The sequence below is a fragment of the Leucoraja erinacea genome, chromosome 20 (genome assembly GCF_028641065.1).
Source record: "Leucoraja erinacea ecotype New England chromosome 20, Leri_hhj_1, whole genome shotgun sequence".
Lineage (NCBI taxonomy): Eukaryota > Metazoa > Chordata > Chondrichthyes > Rajiformes > Rajidae > Leucoraja > Leucoraja erinaceus.
This window is the reverse complement of record NC_073396.1, coordinates 1,113,629-1,133,393: the sequence shown is the minus strand read 5'-3', so window position 1 is coordinate 1,133,393 and position 19,765 is coordinate 1,113,629. Positions and strand designations below refer to the sequence as shown.

The window sequence follows — 19,765 nt, the reverse complement described above, 5'->3', positions numbered from 1 at the left end:
AACTTAGAAACAGAGAAAAAAATGTAGTTTCAATGATTTGCCTTGAAACATATATTTTTCAAAGTAATTTACAAACAATCAAGCTCTTTACCTCAATTCACCCAGTTATGTAATCTGAGATAAAATCAAGAGTTTGCAATCCAACAGCCACCAATTTCTGTTTTTCATAGAATCATGTCAAGCAGCTTGGGAATAGGTTCTTCGACTTAACAATTGACCATGAAGCATTTAACTAATTCTATACCAATCCAATTTCAAACTCTCCACGTTCTCATCAAATCCCCCAGATTAACCTGGTCATTAGGGGTCATTTACATAGTTAACTCACCACATCTTTTAGAAGTGTGAGGAATGCAGAGGTCCCAGGAGAAACCCACACAAGCACAGGGAGAATGCACAAACTTCACACAGACAACACCAGAAGTCAGATTGAACCCAGATCTACCAGCTGCGCCACGGTGCCATGCACCTGCCACTCTGAATCTCAGAAAGAATGTCAATCTTGCTTACACAAATTGAAGGGTCTTGAGAACTTCAGTAGCAAACTGCTGAACATAATGGGTACTAAATAAGAACCTTGCCTACATGTCAGTTGGAGGGACCACATCACCAACGCCCAGCTCTATGGGGCGATTCCACCTCTGACCAAGAAGATCAGGTGGAGAAGGATGAGGCTCGGTGGTCACTGCCACAGCCACCCAGAAACGCCAGCAAACAAGGTAGTGCTGTGGGAACCCGCCCATGGAGATGATGCTGAAGACTTTGATGGAAGATGGACAGGTAGACAAAAATGCTGGAGAAACTCAGCAGGTGCGGCAGCATCTATGGATTGATGGAAGATGCATGTGCAGAGACCAAAGAGGAGCTTGCCAGCTGCATGGAGGACAGAGATGTGTGGTGCGTCCGTCACCGTGCCCGTCGGAAACCAGCACCACCGTGTCGCTAATATTTTCAACGATAATAATAAAAATAATAATAAATAAAAATTGCCTACACTCATTCAGCAGGGGCATCAACGCAGCAGCAAAATAACCAACAGAATGCACATATGGCAATGTTCAGGTGCAAGCCTACATTAAATGGGTACATACTAATTTCATTCCAATTACAATACAACTGCCAATTACAATAAAGATTTCCAAGTAATTATAAAGTAATGGAATTAAGGACAAGAAGCTGTGGAGAATTGTCTGACACTGCTCCCTGGTGGTGATGTCCTGGTATATTATTGTGAAACGGAGAACCTTGCCTTATTGTATGTCCAGTCACTCCCCCACCAGGAAGGTCTTAAAGCTCTCCGTTTCTTCCACAACCGCAGAACCAACCAATCCCCGTCTACTAATACTCTCCTCCGCCTAGCGGAGCTGGTCCTTACCCGTAACAACTTTTCATTTGACTCATCCCATTTCCTCCAAATCCAAGGCGTAGCTAGGGGCACGCGCATGGGCCCAACCTATGCCTGACTCTTTGTAGGGTACGTCGAACAATCCTTGTTTGAGGCATACCATGGCCCTATCCCCGAACTCTACCTCCGCTACATTGACGACTGTATTGGTGCTCCCTCCTGCACCCACACACAGCTCACTGACTTCATCCATTTCACCACTAACTTCCATCCGGCACTCAAATACACCTGGACCATTTCCGACATCTCCCTACCGTTTCTAGACCTCACTATCTCCATCGCAGGTGACAGACTACCCAACCGAATTCTACTATAACCCCACTGACTCCCATGGCTATATGGACTACACTTCTTCCCACCCTGCTTCCTGTAAGGTCTCCATCCCCTACTCCAAATTCCTCTGTCTATGCCGCATCTGCACCCAGGATGAGGTGTTCCAAACCAGGGCATCGGAGATATCCTCATTCTTTAGGGAACGGGGGTTCCCCTCTTCTACTATAAATGAGGCTCTCACCAGGGTCTCTTCTATACCCTGCAACTCTGCTCTCACTCCCCATCCCCCCACTCGTAACAAAGACAGAGTCCCCCTTGTCCTCATCTTCCACCCTACCAGTCGTCACATACAACAAATAATTATCCAACATTTCGCCACCTCCAACGAAATCCCAACACTGGCCACTCCTCTCCTGTTGGCTTTCCGCAGAGACCGCTTCCTCCAAAACTCCCTGGTCAATTTGCCCCATCCCACACAAACCACCCCCTCTCCTAGCACTTTCCCTTGCAACCGCAGGAAATGCTACACCTCGCTTTACCTCCCCCGTTTACTCCATTCAAGGACCCAAGCAGTCTTTCCAGGTGCAGCAGAGGTTCACCTGCACCTCCTCCAACCTCATCTATTGCATCCGCTGCTCTAGGTGCCAGCTGCTCTACATTGGTGAGACCAAGCGTAGGCTTGGCGATCGCTTCGCCCAACATCTCCGCTCGGTTCGCAATAACCAACCTGATCTCCCGGTGGCGAAATGTTGGATGATTATTTGTTGTATGTGACGGCTAGTAGGGTGGAAGATGAGGACAAGGAGGACTCTGCCCTTGTTACGAGTGGGGGGATGGGGATTGAGAGCAGAGTATATTTACAGGGTATACATCTGTAACATGACCTCCCAACTTCTATTCTTCTGGAATTATAAAGCCTGGGTGATCATAAAACTATATTGGACGCCCATCTGATTAATTGATATTCCTCAAGGAAGATAATCAACAAACTTTATCCATAGCAGATATTTCCAATATGTACTCCTGGGTTAGAGCACTCTGCATGGGCTGCTCTCTGCACAGGAAAACCAGAACACTTACAAGAATAAAACTGCAACTGTGAGGTTTTACTCATCTGGAAAGATTGAAAAGCCCGATGCTTCCTCTTCCAAAAAAAGCTGAGAAGTGACTGAATAAAATTAAATTGACCAGGCTGCAGGAGTGGTCAAAATGTGAATCTATAAATTGAATTGAATACTTTGTCACATGTCATAAGTTAGTGAAATTCCTTGCTTGCATGCCCAAGGGTATACAAATAGTCGCCCATAAAGGGCGCTTACAAGGTTACAAATTCCTCCCCCCTCCGCACGTGAGGCCCCTTTGTTCTTCCCCTTCCCCTCGCTCACAGCGGGCCCTCCATTGCCCATTGTTCCTCCCCCTCACTCACGGCAGTTCCCCCAAACCAGGTCCTGCCTTATTCCTACCCTCGGCAGTGGCGTCCTCACTTCCATGCGGTCCATCCTTGTCCGTCCGCCCGTTGGCGCCATCATAGATCGCCGCAGGGTTCTATCCAGACATCTTCGTGAGGCCGACCCAGGCCCCAGCCACAGGCTTCGTCGACCCTCGAGACTCCACCTCCGACTCACGAAGTTCCAGCTCACGAGGCTCTACCGCCGCTCTGCCAGGCCCAGCCTCCGCTTCTCATCGGCACCTCCATATGCAAACATTTTTATAAAGCAACCTTGGCAATGATGGAAATAACGAGCCCGTACACAGAACAGAAATACTGTCACCAGCCGATGTGTCTTGCACCTGCCTGTAAACCCAGAATAATGTAGAAGACACTCTTCACATCTGGTTCTTGCTCTACATAGTACAAGGACAAAGACAAAGGTGCCATAGATGTTTCTTTAAACTAATGGAAATTTAGCCTTTTCAGCCTCTCCAACACCAAACACAATCTCTGTTTTTTGACCTAGAGCAGTTTCTCCATCTACTACTAAACCTGTCAATTCCATAATTTCAATATTGGCCTCAATATTTTATTAAGAACAGGAACTTTATACCTGTGGAATTTGCACAATTTCCTTGTGAACACCTGGTTTTCCTTCAGGTCTCCTTTTTCCCTCCCACATCCCAAAGACATGCAGATTTGTAGGTTAATTGGCCCTCTGTAAAATTGCCCGTGGCGTGTATGGAGCGGATGTGAAAGTGATATAACATAGAATGAATGAGAAAGGGTGATTAATGGGCAGTGTGGGCTGAAGGGCCTGTTTTCATGATGTTTTTCTAAACTGGACATCTATTACACACCACACGAAATTTTAACTTCTGGAGCTACTGGCAGAGCAAAACCTGCTCTTTATCTACAGCCACCCAAATGTCTGTTTAGTTTATTGTCACGTGTACCGAGGTACAGTGAAAAGCTTTTTGTTGTGTGCTATCCAGTCAGCAGAAAGACAATGCATGGTTACAATCAATCCATTTACAGTGTATAGATACATGATATGGGAATAACATTTAGTGCAAGGTAAAGCCAGCAAAATTCGGTCCAGGATAGTCTGTGGGCCATCAATGAGGTCGATAGTAGTTCAGCGCTGCTCTCTGGTTGTGGCAGGATGATTCAGTTGCCTGATAACAGCTGAGAAGAAACTGTCTTATGGATCTTATAGAAACATATAAAATTATAAAAGGACTGGACAAGCTAGATGCAGGAAAAATGTTCCCAATGTTGGGCGAGTCCAGAACCAAGCGCCAGTCTTAGAATAAAGGGGCAGCCATTTAAGACTAAGGTGAGAAAAAACTTTTTCACCCAGAGAGTTGTGAATTTGTGGAATTCCCTGCCACAAAGAGGGCAGTGGAGGCCAAATCACTGGATGGATTTAAGAGAGAGTTAGATAGAGCTCCAGGGGGCTAGTGGAATCAAGGGATATGTGGAGAAGGCAGGCACGGGTTATTGATTGGGGACGGTCAGCTATGATCACAATGAATGGAGGTGCTGGCTCGAAGGGCTGAATGGTCTCGTGCACCTATTTTCTAGGTTTCTATGTCCCCAAATGTGATGGTGTGTGTTTTCGCACTGTGTACTGGGTTACATCGAGTCAATATATTTAGATTAAGTTTAAACAGAGACAGTACAAATCTTGTGAAAGTGTACAAATATTGTGCTGTTTGTAGCATTGAGTAAGCACTACATCTCCAGTAACCACCCACTATCAACATCAAACATGGAAACATCGCAGCCATTACAATCTAATCAAAACACAAAGCATACCATGATTTTGGTGTAATTGTTTTAATTGTTTGAGCAAGATTTCTTACAGTGCTATGTCCAGTAAATTTATGTAACCTAATTGTTTTAAAAAATAATTCTGCACAAGAATCTATAAGTTTTGTAAAACAGGAAAAACTTGATAATTCTATTTAAAAACATTGTATGCAATAAACAGGCATGTGCATTTCTTAAGTTAATGCAGGAGTCCAGAAATCAACAATTCAAAAATAAAAAAAGTGAATTTCTATGATAACGCAACAAAACAAAAAAGCAACAAAGCAAGACACTACATGAATTGGAATCTTTATTATGGTATTTTTATATATAACCACTATTGCAATCAGTTGATATTCTGAACATTTGATCTTTGTTTCGAACTATGGTTCTATTTCTCACAGAGCCTGCTGTTCCATGAACATGAATACTGGTTTTCAAGAACAGATCAGAAGTCTGTGCATTAAAACAAGACGAGTGCTCAGATACGAGGGGAGCCACTACATAAATATATTAACATTTACTATACATCTAAAGTGCAATTAATGTTTAAAAGTCATACACTGATTGTCATGGTGCCAAAATTTTAAAATTCTGTGAAACAGTGTAGGCATCTTTTTAAATAGTGAAACAGAATCATGGAATGAATTAAAAAAATTTAAACAGCAAGACTAAAAAATTCTGAAATGCGCGTGGATTGACCCACTACATTGGAACACTTTTCACAGTAGTTCTAGCAATTCATAATGATCTGTATTCCCACCTGTGACACATATACATTACACCATTACAATAATTACCAGGCAAATAGCAACAAAAAAAACAACGAAAAAACATGCAATTATTTACACATCTGATTACAGTATGACATACAGAAATATGGGGAGAGCCACACGATGATTAAATAATTTGTGCACTGCAAAGCGAGATAAATGAAAATGTCAATTTACTTTTGGGAAGAAAAATTGAATCTAAACATTATATTTGGAGCACTTCAAAATGAATTTAAAAAGAGACTGTACTGAATTTCCAAAAATATATATATCTTGCTAAATGTGAAAACCAAATCTTAAAATCAAGAAAATAAGATAGAATGGCAGTGAATAGTGGCATAAACGGCTCTTCAAACGCAGCAGGATTGTTTGCCTTGGGGCTTTTCTTGAATTCCTGCTCACCTCTGGTCGGCCCACTAAATAGTCAGTCGTACGGCTTAAAAGGTGGCTGAACCATCTGCATCTTTCACTTTCTCCCGATCCCAGAAATACACAAGGTAAACCAAGCACGTTCACTCCAGTAAAGTACATGGGTACATGAAGACTCCTTTATATATTGTGATTAAAAATAGACACTTTGAAAGCCAAAATGTCCATCAGTCAAAATACTAGTATTTCCCCCACCATTGCATTACAGGTAAAGGCTGTAAAGGGGTGAGAACATTTAAATTAGTTCAGCAACTTTAAAACCTGAATGCAGTGAAATCCAAATATACAGGCTGCCACGCACTGAAGACATACGATAAAACTGAAATACTCAAGCAAAATTTTAAAAAGCTTCTACATTTAGAATCCACACATAATTACAAATGTTGAAGTGGTTTTCTAGATAGCAGCAAATTGCAGGGTATGAAAGCAATGAAAAGGCATGAACGGAACAGATGAATCTTGGTGCACTGCACTTGCTTCATTAACTGATGGCTAACACTGTAAAATAATACATTCTGTATAGAATTAGAATCGCATCAATGATGGAGTGTCTCTGAGCATCTTGAAATATGGCATCCCACCGTCCCTGCTTGGCATACACATAGATGTCCAGAAGAAATACAAATATATTCAGTGCACGTGGTCTACTTTCAGGCTGAAACGTATATATATATCAACAATGTTAGAAAATTACACAGAATGTGAATGTCGAATTATTATGTAATCTTTCCTGACTTTACTACTCATTATAATTAAGTTTACGTTGGGGTAAGGGCAGCAAAATAAAAATAGAAAATTGCAAAATTCTGCATTTTACACATCTCAGATACAACACGTATAAAAACTTGTTTTCAATTAAACAAAGATCCAGAAAAAGTCAAATAAAACAACGAAAATTAAATATTAATCAAAGCAAGAAAAATAACCAACCAATTTATCGGGAAAATGGAAAGTGCAACAACTACAACGTGCAACTTTACTCATTTAAGAAGCAAAATATACACAAAGCTCGTTTAACGAGAAACAAAACTGACATCAGCAAGAATAAATTAATATTGTACCAATCAATTAAATAGATAATTTTTAAACTTTTAACAAAGGCATTCAATCAGTTTGGATTTCAAAGTTGCAAAGAAGTTTTTAATTGCTCACCTGTTGAAATTGTTTTCTTGAAAGGGGAAGTGATCACATTGCTCTACTGTACTCTATACCACTCTTAGCTGCGATACCAGGCCAGGGTAAAAAACTGCGGATAATGTTCTGTGCCTGACGGTATATTCGCTGCGGAATGGAGCAAGGCCTCAGATTCACCAGAGATGAGCCAATATGTTGGATATAGTCAGTGAGAGGATGTCAAGGACTATAATAATAACGTTTGTGTGATTAGACTAAACACGATAATGTAGAACTGTACAGCATCTTTGCAAGTGAAATAGCAATTGGAACAGCATTCAGCTACAATGAAACCCAAGGTCATTTGGAATTATCATTTGAAATAAGGAGATGCAATTTCAAGAATATATACATCTTCGTTCATTGTGTAAATTTACCATGACAAGGCAAAAATAAAAACATTAAAATTACAAGTTAACCTAGTCCCAGGAGTCTATTGTAACGATTCATCTAGAGATGGAAAAACAACAGCAGTCTACAATTAGAAGTTTGTCATTTCTTGACCAGACACTAAATTTAATTTCATAATTTTAAGGGTTTAACGTGTCATCATGTTTTGTCTCTCTTTCATTTAGTCTCTTTTTTTTGGGTGTAATTGTACATTTTCTTATTGTTAGCATTACAATGGTTTCGAACAAAACCCATCTGAAGAAGGGTCTCGACCCGAAACGCTACCCATTCCTTCTCTCTAGACATGCTGCCTGTCCTGCTGAGTTACTCCAGCTTTTTGTGTCTACCTTCGATTTAAACTAGCATCTGCAGTTCCTTCCTACACCATCCAAGTTAAAGGTCACTGAATAAACTGCCTTACACAATACAACTCTATTGGCAAACGTCTGTAGACAAGCTGCATTGTTATCATGTACATGCTTCCAGACACATTTTCACCCCCGCGATCTGGAGACTAATTTGTGGTTTTATATTATTCTTAGGGACCCTTAATATTATTGATACGGCCATTTAACCAAGCTAACACTGATGTGTAGTTGACAAATAGTGGGCCCAGGCTGACTAATACAGTATGTTGCTGTCATGACCCCAAAGGAGAGCCCACAACATCAATGCAGAACCAATTATTCCAATGTAGTCAATTAGGAAGCTGGCAATTCAGAAAAAGAACTGCACAATTGTTGGTAGGTAACACAAATGTTAATCTAGATGATTCATTATTAGATAACTACTAAGAATCACTCATGTTGAAGAAACTTCTAGTTGCATTCACTAACATTGGAAATGAATCCAACTGTATATGTGAGAAATCCTCTTGGGCAAAAAAATCCCCACTATTTTCATAACAATTGGGTTCAATGCATTTTGATATGTTTTCAATTAAAAAAAAAATTCAGATTTCATACAGAATCTGATAACATTCATATTTCAACACCAAATAAAATACAAACATTTGAAATTAAACTTAAATTTTAAATGACTCAAGTGATCTTGTGTGGAATTTTAATATACAAAATCTTGAGACATATAAATGATGAAGCAATTGCAACAACATGTGTGATTAAATAGACAATGAAGTGAGCTTTTGGAAGGTGGATGGAGTTGAGCAACATAACTTTATTTAAAGGATATAAGATTGTCCAAGGAGGATGTCCCCCATTGATATAAAGAATATAAGTGAAGCCATCCTTTAAAACACCACGTATAGAGTAATAATAGGGCAGATAGTGATGCTGCTTAAAGTCCCTGTTTTCATAGAAGTGGATGGCTGTACTGTTAGTAGTAAGGACATGCAAATAGATTGCTTTGCAATGATCTTGAGCAGTGGTTGATATGTGATCCTTCAGACTTTCAAGTAATAATGAACCTTTAAAATAAAGAAGGTACAGAAGTCATTAAAACACGACTAATATTTACAAATTAAAATCCTATCTAAAAAGATAATTGTCGCAGAGAAGTTCTAACACTATAAAAAATATCCTCTCAGAGGCAAGTTAAAATTGATAGCAAGATGCCCCAACTTTTAAAATATTGCAATCCAACAAACGTTTCCTTCCCCAACTTGCTTCGATGCCAGAGGCTGATGCGGTGTAAAACAACTTGTGCTTCCACACACATTAATTCAGTAACAACGGCCACGTCCAATGCAAGTACTGGGCAGCCACTGGCCATGTCCAGTGAAAGTGCCGGGCTGCCAGTGGCCATGTCCAGTGAAAGTGCCGGGCTGCCACTGGCCACATTAGGACAATGCACCATATATTTACATTTTACGCACCAATGGATTATCTTTGACAGTTCCGAGCACCAAAGGGGTGAATTTCTATGGGGGCCACGTCATTTGTACACTGTAACACGGGAGAAAAGCTAGATACACAAAGGGAAAAAAAGTGTGATTTACGGAAATCTATCCCAGTTGTAAAATATGCCAGCTGTGATCTTGTCACTGTCAATTGTTTGGATAGTTATTAAAATATGCATGGTTTTATAGGCACCAGTCACCATAGACTGTGAGTTAGCCAAAACTACACAACATATTAAAGGCAAATCTTGATTGCCTTTTAGTATTTTGGTATTGAATGGTAAATCATACTTCCAAGTAAGCCTCTGAAACATGCATTTTTTTCAATCAAACTTATGTTAGCTTATGTTAGCTTCTACCCTCAACTTTTACTACAATTATAAAATAAAATTTAAATATCACAACCAACAGCCAACCTATACTGGTGTTATAGGCATAACGGTTAAAAATCATAGAAAAATTGTTCTTAATTTCAGTAAGTCTGAGAAGGCCAGACTTTGGAAATGATCCAAGAGAGGTGGACCGATGGTGTCCCAGTATTGCTGTCTGTATTTGACAATCCTACCCAATGCAGGAGTAACCTAGTACTGTAGATTCTACCATCTCACAATGTAACTGGGGCACTAATCTTGACTAGCATGATTCAGCCACAGTTTCAGGTATTTCACTGGAAACTTCTGTCATGGGCTAACTAACATGCTTTATTTGACACTATTCAGTCACTCTCACACAGCAAAAAAATTGCAAAAGGGTCTCGACCCGAAACGTCACCCATTCCTTCTCTCCAGAGATGCTGCCCGTCCTGCTGAGTTACTCCAGATTTTTGCGTCTATCTTCGGTTTAAACCAGCATCTGCAGTTCCTTCTTACACAAATCTCAAATGGTATTTGAAATAGGCTGCTAAGGATTGTTCACTGCTGATGCTCTCTCCACTTAGCAACTTGTCATTCAAGCTGACATAGCTGTATAAAGTCTGTATTTAGCATCATGCTCAACACAAACATTGTGGGATGAAGGATCTGTTCTAGGTTCTATTTCAATGCACCAAATGTTCTCGTTAAACTTCAGTTCACAATGTTTAAGAGCACAGAAGAATAAGTAATAAATGTGTAAAATACTTTTTTGATTAATGACATGTAATCAGAGACACGGTCGTCAGCAACCTGATCATTTGGCTTAACTGAACTATCCATAAAGAATCACAAATCACGAACACATCATCGAACAAGCTCTGAACAAAAACAGTGTATTATTACTATTGCACTTTATCTGTTTATTTATTGTGTATATATATGGTCTATGATCTATAGACACACTGAACTTTTATCTCCTGTTCTGTACTATGTTTACATATTCTGTTGTGCTGCAGCAAGCAAGAATTTCATTGTTCTATCAGGGACACATGACAATAAAACTCTCTTAACTCTTGACGGGTTATTGGCAGGGAATTGTGTGAAGATACTACCTCCTATTATTTACTGGTAATTCCATTTTATTTTCCCTTTTTACCCACAATGATTTTCCTTTATAAAGAAACTTATCATTCACAGTGAACGGCAGAGCTTGTTCTTATTCTGTACTGCCCCAGATAGTTAATCAGTTAAATATCAGGTGATTATGTTAGAAAAAGAACCAAATAACAACATATCCATTTAGTTTAATTGAAAAGCGATATTTTTATATAACATGGAACAATTATTTTTCTTTTTAATTACTGTACTACTTTTGGTTAGATTCAAACAAAAAATGAAAGCTAATGTAATCTTTCAAAACTGATTTTCTTATCCTTCACAAACTTTTAACATCAACTAGATAATGACTCAGAAGATTCTTGCTTGAAAACCATCATAAAAACTCTGGCCTATGGCAGTGTAGGGGTTTGCAAAGGATTGATGGGGTTAGTTTATTAAAAACTGGTGCTTGAATGGAACAGTCTGGGGAATGAGCATAGAGACAAAGTACAGCTTGTAAAGTCAAGGTTACACCCGACAACAATATAGACGGCATTGTGAACAACAAGCCCCTGATACAACAACAGCAATGCCCACCAGCCCCCTGGGATCAGGGTCAATGGGGAAGGGACATGGCATGGGTGATTGGCTTATGCTAGCAAGAGGCACCACAATGATTGATAGCCTAACACATCCTAATTATCCCAGAGATAATAAAAGCTTGCCTTCAGCTGTAAATCCAGAGTCTTTTGTGTGTCAGGTATATTCATTCATTTAGTTGTGATTCTGCAGTCTCTTCTCTGTTACTTTATGTTAGTTACGTTATGTTCGGTCTTTTAGCTATGATCCGCTGACTTTTTAGTCTCTTTTAACGCTTCGATCTGATACCATGTAACCACCGCCTGAATATAAAGTTTTAAAAACGAAACATAGAAAATAAGTGCAGGAGCAGGCCATTCAGCCCTTCGAGCCAGCACTGCCATTCAATATGATCATGGCTGATCATCCAAAATCAGTACCCCGTTCTGGCTTTTTTCCCATATCCCTGCATTCCCTTAGCCCAGGGGTCGGCAACTTGCGGCCCGTAACCCGAAATCATTCGGCCCGCCGAGCTCTGGCCGTACCGCATCCTGCGCAAAGCCGCCAGTACGGCCGCGCACCTTCTGTGAACACATTTAAGAAAGAACTGCAGATGCTGGAAAAATCGAAGATAGACAAAAATGCTGGAGAAACTCAGCGGGTGAGACATGCAAGGATTTCATGAGAGGCTGCCTCACCCGCTGAGTTTCTTCAGCATTTTTGTCTACCTTCTGTGAACACGTGATTCGATGCCTGCCATCCGGGGCTGGATCCATGTGTACACGTGATAGATGTGGCCCGCCATCCGCTCACAGACATGTGTCCCGGCCCCTATAGAGAACAAGGTTGCCCACCCCTGCCTTAGCCCAAAGAGCTAAATCTAACTCTCTTGATAACATCCAGTGAATTGGCCTCCACTGCCTTCTGTGACAGAGAATGTCACAGATTCTCAACTCTCTGTTAGACAGTTAAGAATCTAAGTTAGAAAACGAAGCTTTCAGTTTAGTTTTTTCTTTTCTCCCTTCTACCTTTTGTTTCTGTCCTCCTTTTATGGCCCTCTGTCTCCTTGCATTGGGTTCCATCCCCCTGTTCTGTTAGTTTAAACGTGACCTTTCCTACACTCTTTCCCATTAGCTCCCACGTTATTGACTCCACCCACTGGACCACTACCTACCACTGGACTCGGTGAATCATTGAGAATTCAATGATGTAACAGCCATCAAATCCCAAAATGTTTAAACTAAACTAAATCCAATATATTCGGCAAAAATCTTACAAAAAAATAAAATGACACTCAATGTAACACTTACCTATTCCATGTTTTCGGAATTCTTTTATAACACCTAGACTTAAGATGTATGCAACTTGTGTCTCTACAGGAAACCCTGAGGCCAGGATATCTCCATCCTGTGGGCAACATTGGAAATATATCAAATACTGAATCAATGGAGTTCATTAGATAGAAGCAGATAGAAGAGACAGCAGATGCTGGAATCTCAAGTGAAAAACAAAATGCTGGAGGAACACTGCGGGTCAGGCAGCGTCCGTGGAGGGAATGGACAGATGACACAAGAAAAGAACGTCTTCAAAGTGGGCATACTTTGAGGAGATCTGCAGTGGGTCCCGACTCACAATGCGGTCTATTTCCCTCCTCAGATGCTGCCTGACACCCAAGTTCCTCCAGTGCGATCTGTTTTGCCTGTCCATCAGATATTCTGCTCAGTTACTTCTGTGACACAGGGAGTGTTGCTCAGGAACCAAATAGAAAATGTAGCAAATACATAGATCACCCCACATGTGTGTTTCATAACTTTGTGCTCAAAATGTACATCTTAAATATTTGTTGAAAATTGTATGAATTGCGTTCAGTTTTGACTATTGGAGATGAGGTGGAATATTTTTTAATTGATTTTACTTTTTGAGAATATAGTTTCTCGACGTTGAACTAAAGGTAATCCTCTCCTACTTTAACATTGTTTTCTTTTAGACAATACACAATAGGTGCTGGAGCAGGCCATTCGGCCCTTCGAGCCAGCACCACCATTCAATGTGACCCTGGCTGATCATCCCCAATCAGTACCCCGTTCCTGCCCATATGCCCTGACTCTGCTATTTTTAAGTGCTCTATCAAGCTCTCTCTTGAAAGCATCCAGAGAACCTGCCTCCACCGCCCTCTGAGGCAGAGAATTCCACAGACTCACCACTCTCTGTGAGAAAAAGTGTTTCCTCGTCTCCGTTCTAAATGGCTTACTCTTTATTCTTAAACTATGGCCCCTGGTTCTGGACTCCCCCAACATCGAAAACATGTTTCCCGCCTCTAGCGTGTCCAAGCCCTTAACAATCTTATATGTTTCAATGAGATGCCCCCTCATCCTTCTAAACTCCAGAGTGTACAAGCCCAGCTGCTCCATTCTCTCAGCATATAACAGTCCCGCCATCCCGGGAAATAACCTTGTAAACCTACGCTGCACTCCCTCAATAGCAAGAATGTCCTTCCTCAAATTTTGCTGGCTAAACCAATATTCAGCAACTAACCATGAAACTGTAATTACATAGTTGCTCCTTATTTAGTGACCAGGACAGAAGGCATCAAGAAGCTACCTTGCCATAGCAGCTGTACCTGTTCCGGCCTTTCTCTAATGATATTTATGAACTTCCGGTACATTGTGGAGAAATTACAAGGAGATGCAAAATTGCTGATGATTATACCAGTTCATCCGCCATGAAGATCACCTGAATAAGGCTGGAACGGTCTCCATGCAGCTACAAACCACTTCATTGTCAGAAGTTTCTTATAAGGGGTTTCAATAGTATTTGTCATTTACAAATTTGCAGCAAAAAACCCCAGAAAAGTCAACAAACTATTTTAAATTATAACATTTTGTAACTTGCATCATGTAAACCTTTTTCATTTTTAACCTATAATAGCAATTTTCACTGCACATAACAGCTTAAATCTTGCCGGATGCTGCCGTCAATATTTTTTACCATTTAAGTGCTTTTGCTCTCTTTTTGCTGCAAGTATTATTTAGTTAACAGATACAACCCGCACCTCTTTTCAGATAAAAACAACACATGACATGTTTGGTTATCATTGCTGCAACAGGCAAATGTGAGCTAATGGTCAAAAACAGATTTTATTAGCAGGCGAGTCTCAGTGGTGAATTATATCTACAGCAAAACATTTAAATCAAAAATACCTATTTCTTTGCATTCTTTCAGTGATCTCTCAAACCTACTCTCTGATGAAATGGAGCTGTTGGTGGGCTGTGACAATGTATAGAACGCATTGCGAAGGCATACCTCTTTGTGTACCTTTGTTCTACCTTTTATTTCGGATACAATCATTCCCACAATGCCACCTTTGTATGTGGCAGCGAGGGAAAAGAATCTCTTGTTTGAAGTGATGTCTCTGTACCACGAATCTGGATACCTGTTCAAACAGAACAAAAGATGAATCTTCCTTCTACCACTTCTCTCAAAATAACGTTCTGTGCTAGTGTTAGTACTGTGACATGCTGGGATAAACATAGCAATTGTTCCATTGCCCAGACCAATTACCTTTCAGCAATTATTCTTGATTATTGGACTTATTGTGAAACAAGGCATAAAACTTATTTTTTTGTTAGGCGATAACCAGCAAAGTTCACTCTGTGAAACATGGCTGAACTGCGAGTAATACTCACTCTATTGGGAACCAGTCACCACAGAGCTGCTTAACTGTATCTATGTCATCATGACAGAGCAGGCGAAGTTGTATTTCACTCAGTACAGTGGAGGATGTAATGTCTGTCATTCACAGCTGAAATTAAATGCAAACTCTTCAAAATAAAGCACATACAATCATTGCACAGTGCATTTCAATCAACCTCATTTAGAAAGTGAATTACATAAGTGAATTCAGTGGAATTCTGCCATATTTATATCCAAAATGTAGCTGTTGAAGGACAAGATAGAAATCAAAACCTGCTTCTACCACATAGGTCTAGACAGTAGCCATATTTAGACACAGAGTGCTGGAGTAACTCAGCGGGTCTGGCAGCATCTCTGGAGAACATGGATAGGCAGGGCTGCCAACTCTCACGCTTTAAGAGACTCGGGCATTTCGACAAATTCTCACGCTCTCACGCGGATCACAAATTTCTCACACTCTGTCGTGAGAAATTCTGTGATCAACGAGAATTTAAAAACTCTTATCTAGTGCATGGGCCGCAAGTGTTGGGAGAGCCGGGGCTGAGGGAGGGATGGAAGCAGAAGCGGGGGCGGATGCGGATGGGGAGCCGGGGCTGGCAAGTGTTTGCCGGGCTGGCGAGCTGCTCGCTGCAGCTCCGGCCACGGAGCAGGCTCAGTGCAAGAGTCCCGGGCCGTCGGACAAGTTCACTGCTGCCTTTTAGGAATGGAAACTGATATCGTGACTCAACTTGGATCCAACTAAAACAATATGATCAACACTGAATGTTTAAGAAGGAACTGCAGATGCTGGAAAATCGAAGGTAGACAAAAATGCTGGAGAAACTCAGCGGGTGAGGGAGCATCTATGGAGATAGATGCTGCCTCACCCACTGAGTTTGATCAACACCGAATCCCCCTTTAAATTCATAATGCTCATAAACAGTGTTTTGGTGCAATGATTGTTACTGGACCAGATATCACTTACTCCGAAGGTAATAATAATCTTATTTATATAGCACATTTTTAGTCAACTTGCATTGACCCCAAAGTGCTTCACATAATTACATTACATTTTACACACAGGCAAAAGTGGGTGAAGTGTCTTGCCCCAAGGACACAACGACAGTATGCACTCCAAGCGGGATTCGAACCGGCTACCTTCCGGTCGCCAGGCGAACACTTAGCCCATTGCGCCATCTGTCGTCCCAACATTTCCTCGTAGACACAAAATACTGGGACAGGCAGCATCTCTGGAGAGAAGGAATGGGTGACGTTTCGGGTCGAGACATTTCTTCACACTTATTCTGATGCAGATGGGGCCCAATCAATACGAACAACATTTAACTTGTACCACAGCTCATTTAAACAATGTCCAAAATGGTAACACTGAAGGAGGCAGACTTACTTTGGTGGGCAGAGACCCACACGAGATGAAATCACAGCTGAATCAATCAACCGAGGAAATTACCGCTTTGTTAATGGCAGGAGTGCACAATCGTAAATATGACAAAGAAAAGATATGGCCATAAAGCTGGTCGGGGAATGGGTAAGCTTCTGATTGGAAGCAACTACGTATTTTCACTCATCAAACATCACACTCCAGATGGATGACGAGGAAATGGCAATTTATGAAATTCTAACGTGGGCTTTTTTCAGTTTTGCATCAGGAAACAAACCCCATTAGAGAATAGGCACAAAGTGCTAGAGTTGTTGAGTGGTTCAGGCAGCACCTCTGGAGCACATGACGTTCTCTAGAGAACTTTCAGGTCTGAAGACGTGTCTTACCCCGAAACGACACATATCCATTTTCTCCAGAGATGCCTGAACTGTTGAGTTACTCCAGCATTTTGTGTTTATTCTCCAATGGAGTTTGTTTCCTGTTGCAATACTGTAGAACGCCCACACTAGTATAAACCAGCATCTCCAGTTCCTTCTTATTCCATTGGAGAACGTTGGGTGAGTTGTCTGCATCACTTCACCCACCCACACAGAGAACAAAGATAACGTTTCATTCTTAAATTATCATCAACAAGCTGTTCATACACTATGAGATAATATACCCATTGCAGATTTATCATCTTACATTTGATACCAATTAAAGACACTGTGTCTCATAAACTGATCATTCTGATGTGCCGACTCCAATCCGAGTGAATCACATGGGCACACTTTATTGAAAAACCCTGTTCCAAACCATTTCCGTTGCTCAATCACCATGCATGCACCTTTATCTACCCGTCACTTGTCAGTCTTTGGCCCGCCCCAACTCCATTAGGCTGAATGTAGAAACTAGCAACCGGCAGATGCTGGTTGACAAAAGACACAACAGGGTGCTCAATTAACTCACCAGGTCAGGCAGTGTCCCTGGAGAACATGGACAGGTGACGTTTCGGATCCTTCTACAGACTGATTCAGTCATCCTTCCTATCAGTCATCAGAAGGGTCTTGACTTGAAACGTCATCCTTCCATAGATTCCTCCAGCACTTTGTGCTTGGCTCCAACGTCCAGCATCTAAATGGTGGCCGATTGGGAGGGGGGGAGATGCAGCGAGACCTGGGTGTCATGGTACACCAGTCATTGAAGGTAGGCATGCAGGTGCAGCAGGCAGTAAAGAAAGCGAATGGTATGTTAGCTTTCATTGCAAAAGGATTTGAGTATAGGAGCAGAGAGGTTCTACTGCAGTTGTACAGGGTCTTGGTGAGACCACACCTGGAGTATTGCGTACAGTTTTGGTCTCCAAATCTGAGGAAGGACATTATTGCCATAGAGGGAGTGCAGAGACGGTTCACCAGACTGATTCCTGGGATGTCAGGACTGTCTTATGAAGAAAGACTGGATAGACTTGGTTTATACTCTCTAGAATTTAGAAGATTGAGAGGGGATCTTATAGAAACTTACAAAATTCTTAAGGGGTTGGACAGGCTAGATGCAGGAAGATTGTTCCCGATGTTAGGGAAGTCCAGGACAAGGGGTCACAGCTTAAGGATAAAGGGGAAATCCTTTAAAACCGAGATGAGAAGAACTTTTTTCACACAGAGAGTGGTGAATCTCTGGAACTCTCTGCCACAGAGGGTAGTTGAGGCCAGTTCATTGGCTATATTTAAGAGGGAGTTAGATGTGGCCTTTGTGGCTCAGGGGATCAGAGGGTATGGAGAGAAGTCAGGTACGGGCTACTGAGTTGGATGAGCAGCCAGGATCATATTGAATGGCGGTGCAGGCTCGAAGGGCCGAATGGCCTACTCCTGCACCTAATTTCTATGTTTCTATGTTTCTATCAGCAGTTCTCCTTCCCCAAGCGGCTCAGTTTCCTAGGTCAAGCCGCCATGGGTGCTGGTGTAATGGAGTGGGGTCAGGCAGCGACATGTCAGACCATCTCTGGCCCGCACCACAATCTCAGCTACCCCAAGTAAGAATGTCATTGCTCTATCTGGGACAAAGGACAATAAAACACTCCTGACTAACCCCTTACCCCTTCCCCCCCCCCCCCCCCGTCCCTCTGACCCTTAACCTGTAACCTCTGCCCCATCCCCCTCCCTGACCTCACTCTTGGTCCCGCCCCCAGCGTTGCCCAGTTACGCCACAGGCTGCGGTCCCGATTGGTCGCCCCCCACGTCCGTCAACGGTGTGACCCGCCCAGTCCATGCCGCGCATGCGCCCAGACGCCGCCTCGCCGCCCCGCCCCACGGGCGGGTCGCCCCCTCCCCCCGCGGCCCGGCGCTCACCTCGCTGCCGCCACAACGTGCGGGGAAGGAGCGGGACGATCCGTGGGGCCGGGCCGGGCTGGGCTGGGCTGGGCCGGGCTGGGCTGGGCTGGGGCTGGGGGGCCGGGGGGGGGACGTGTTGGATCAGTGGGCGAGAGCGGGCATTCTCCTCACAGTGAACCAGCGGAGCGCCGCACTCAACCGCCCGCCCGCCCGCCCGCCGACGCAGCTTCCGGTCCCCGCCCCCCCCCCACCGCCGCCGACGTAGCTTCCGGTGCCCGCCCATCCATCCCGTCTGTGACGTCACTTCCCGTCCCGCCCGCCGACGTTTCTCTATTTCACCACGCCTCCAGGTGCTACTTCCTGTCCCGCCCACTCGCCTGGTGATTGACAGTCTCAAGAGTGCCATTGAAGGGGATTGCCCCTGATACAAACTCACATCACAAATACCATGCCCTTGTTTCTGTGCTATTCTGCATAGAGTTATATTGCTATATTTAAGAGGGAGTTAGATGTGGCCCTTGTGGCTAAGGGGATCAGGGGGTATGGAGAGAAGGCAGGTACGGGATACTGAGTTGGATGATCAGCCATAATCATATTGAATGGCGGTGCAGGCTCGAAGGGCCGAATGGCCTCTACTCCTGCACCTAATTTCTATGTTTCTATGTTTCTATTCTGAACTAGCCCCATTTTGTCCTAATTTGAGGAAGGACCTAAGCGAGATAACCACTTATGAGGTGTTTGCCCAGTAATTTTATCTTGTCTATTTTTACAGTTTTTAATCTTTATATTTGCTTTTAAGCTCGATACACA

General features: G+C 42.4%; 1 protein-coding gene across 5 annotated transcripts; it reads right to left on the bottom strand.

Moving 5' to 3' along the window:
- Positions 1–5,222: 5,222 nt before the first annotated feature.
- On the bottom strand, positions 5,223–19,066 carry nat15 (N-acetyltransferase 15 (GCN5-related, putative)). 5 transcript variants are annotated; one of them, XM_055650982.1, is made up of 7 exons: positions 18,974–19,066; positions 15,265–15,380; positions 14,882–15,011; positions 12,889–12,985; positions 8,882–9,116; positions 7,280–7,469; positions 5,223–6,782 (listed from the first exon to the last, which is right to left on the bottom strand). In XM_055650982.1, exons 2-6 carry the CDS (start codon positions 15,372–15,374, stop codon positions 7,313–7,315), a joined length of 729 nt encoding a protein of 242 aa, XP_055506957.1. In that variant the 5' UTR covers positions 15,375–15,380; positions 18,974–19,066; the 3' UTR covers positions 5,223–6,782; positions 7,280–7,312. The 5 variants fall into 5 exon arrangements, with proteins under 5 accessions (XP_055506957.1, XP_055506959.1, XP_055506958.1 ...); XM_055650984.1 differs by having other exon boundaries at positions 14,894–15,011; positions 18,974–19,046; XM_055650983.1 differs by lacking the exon at positions 18,974–19,066 and adding an exon at positions 17,598–17,851.
- Positions 19,067–19,765: the final 699 nt, after the last annotated feature.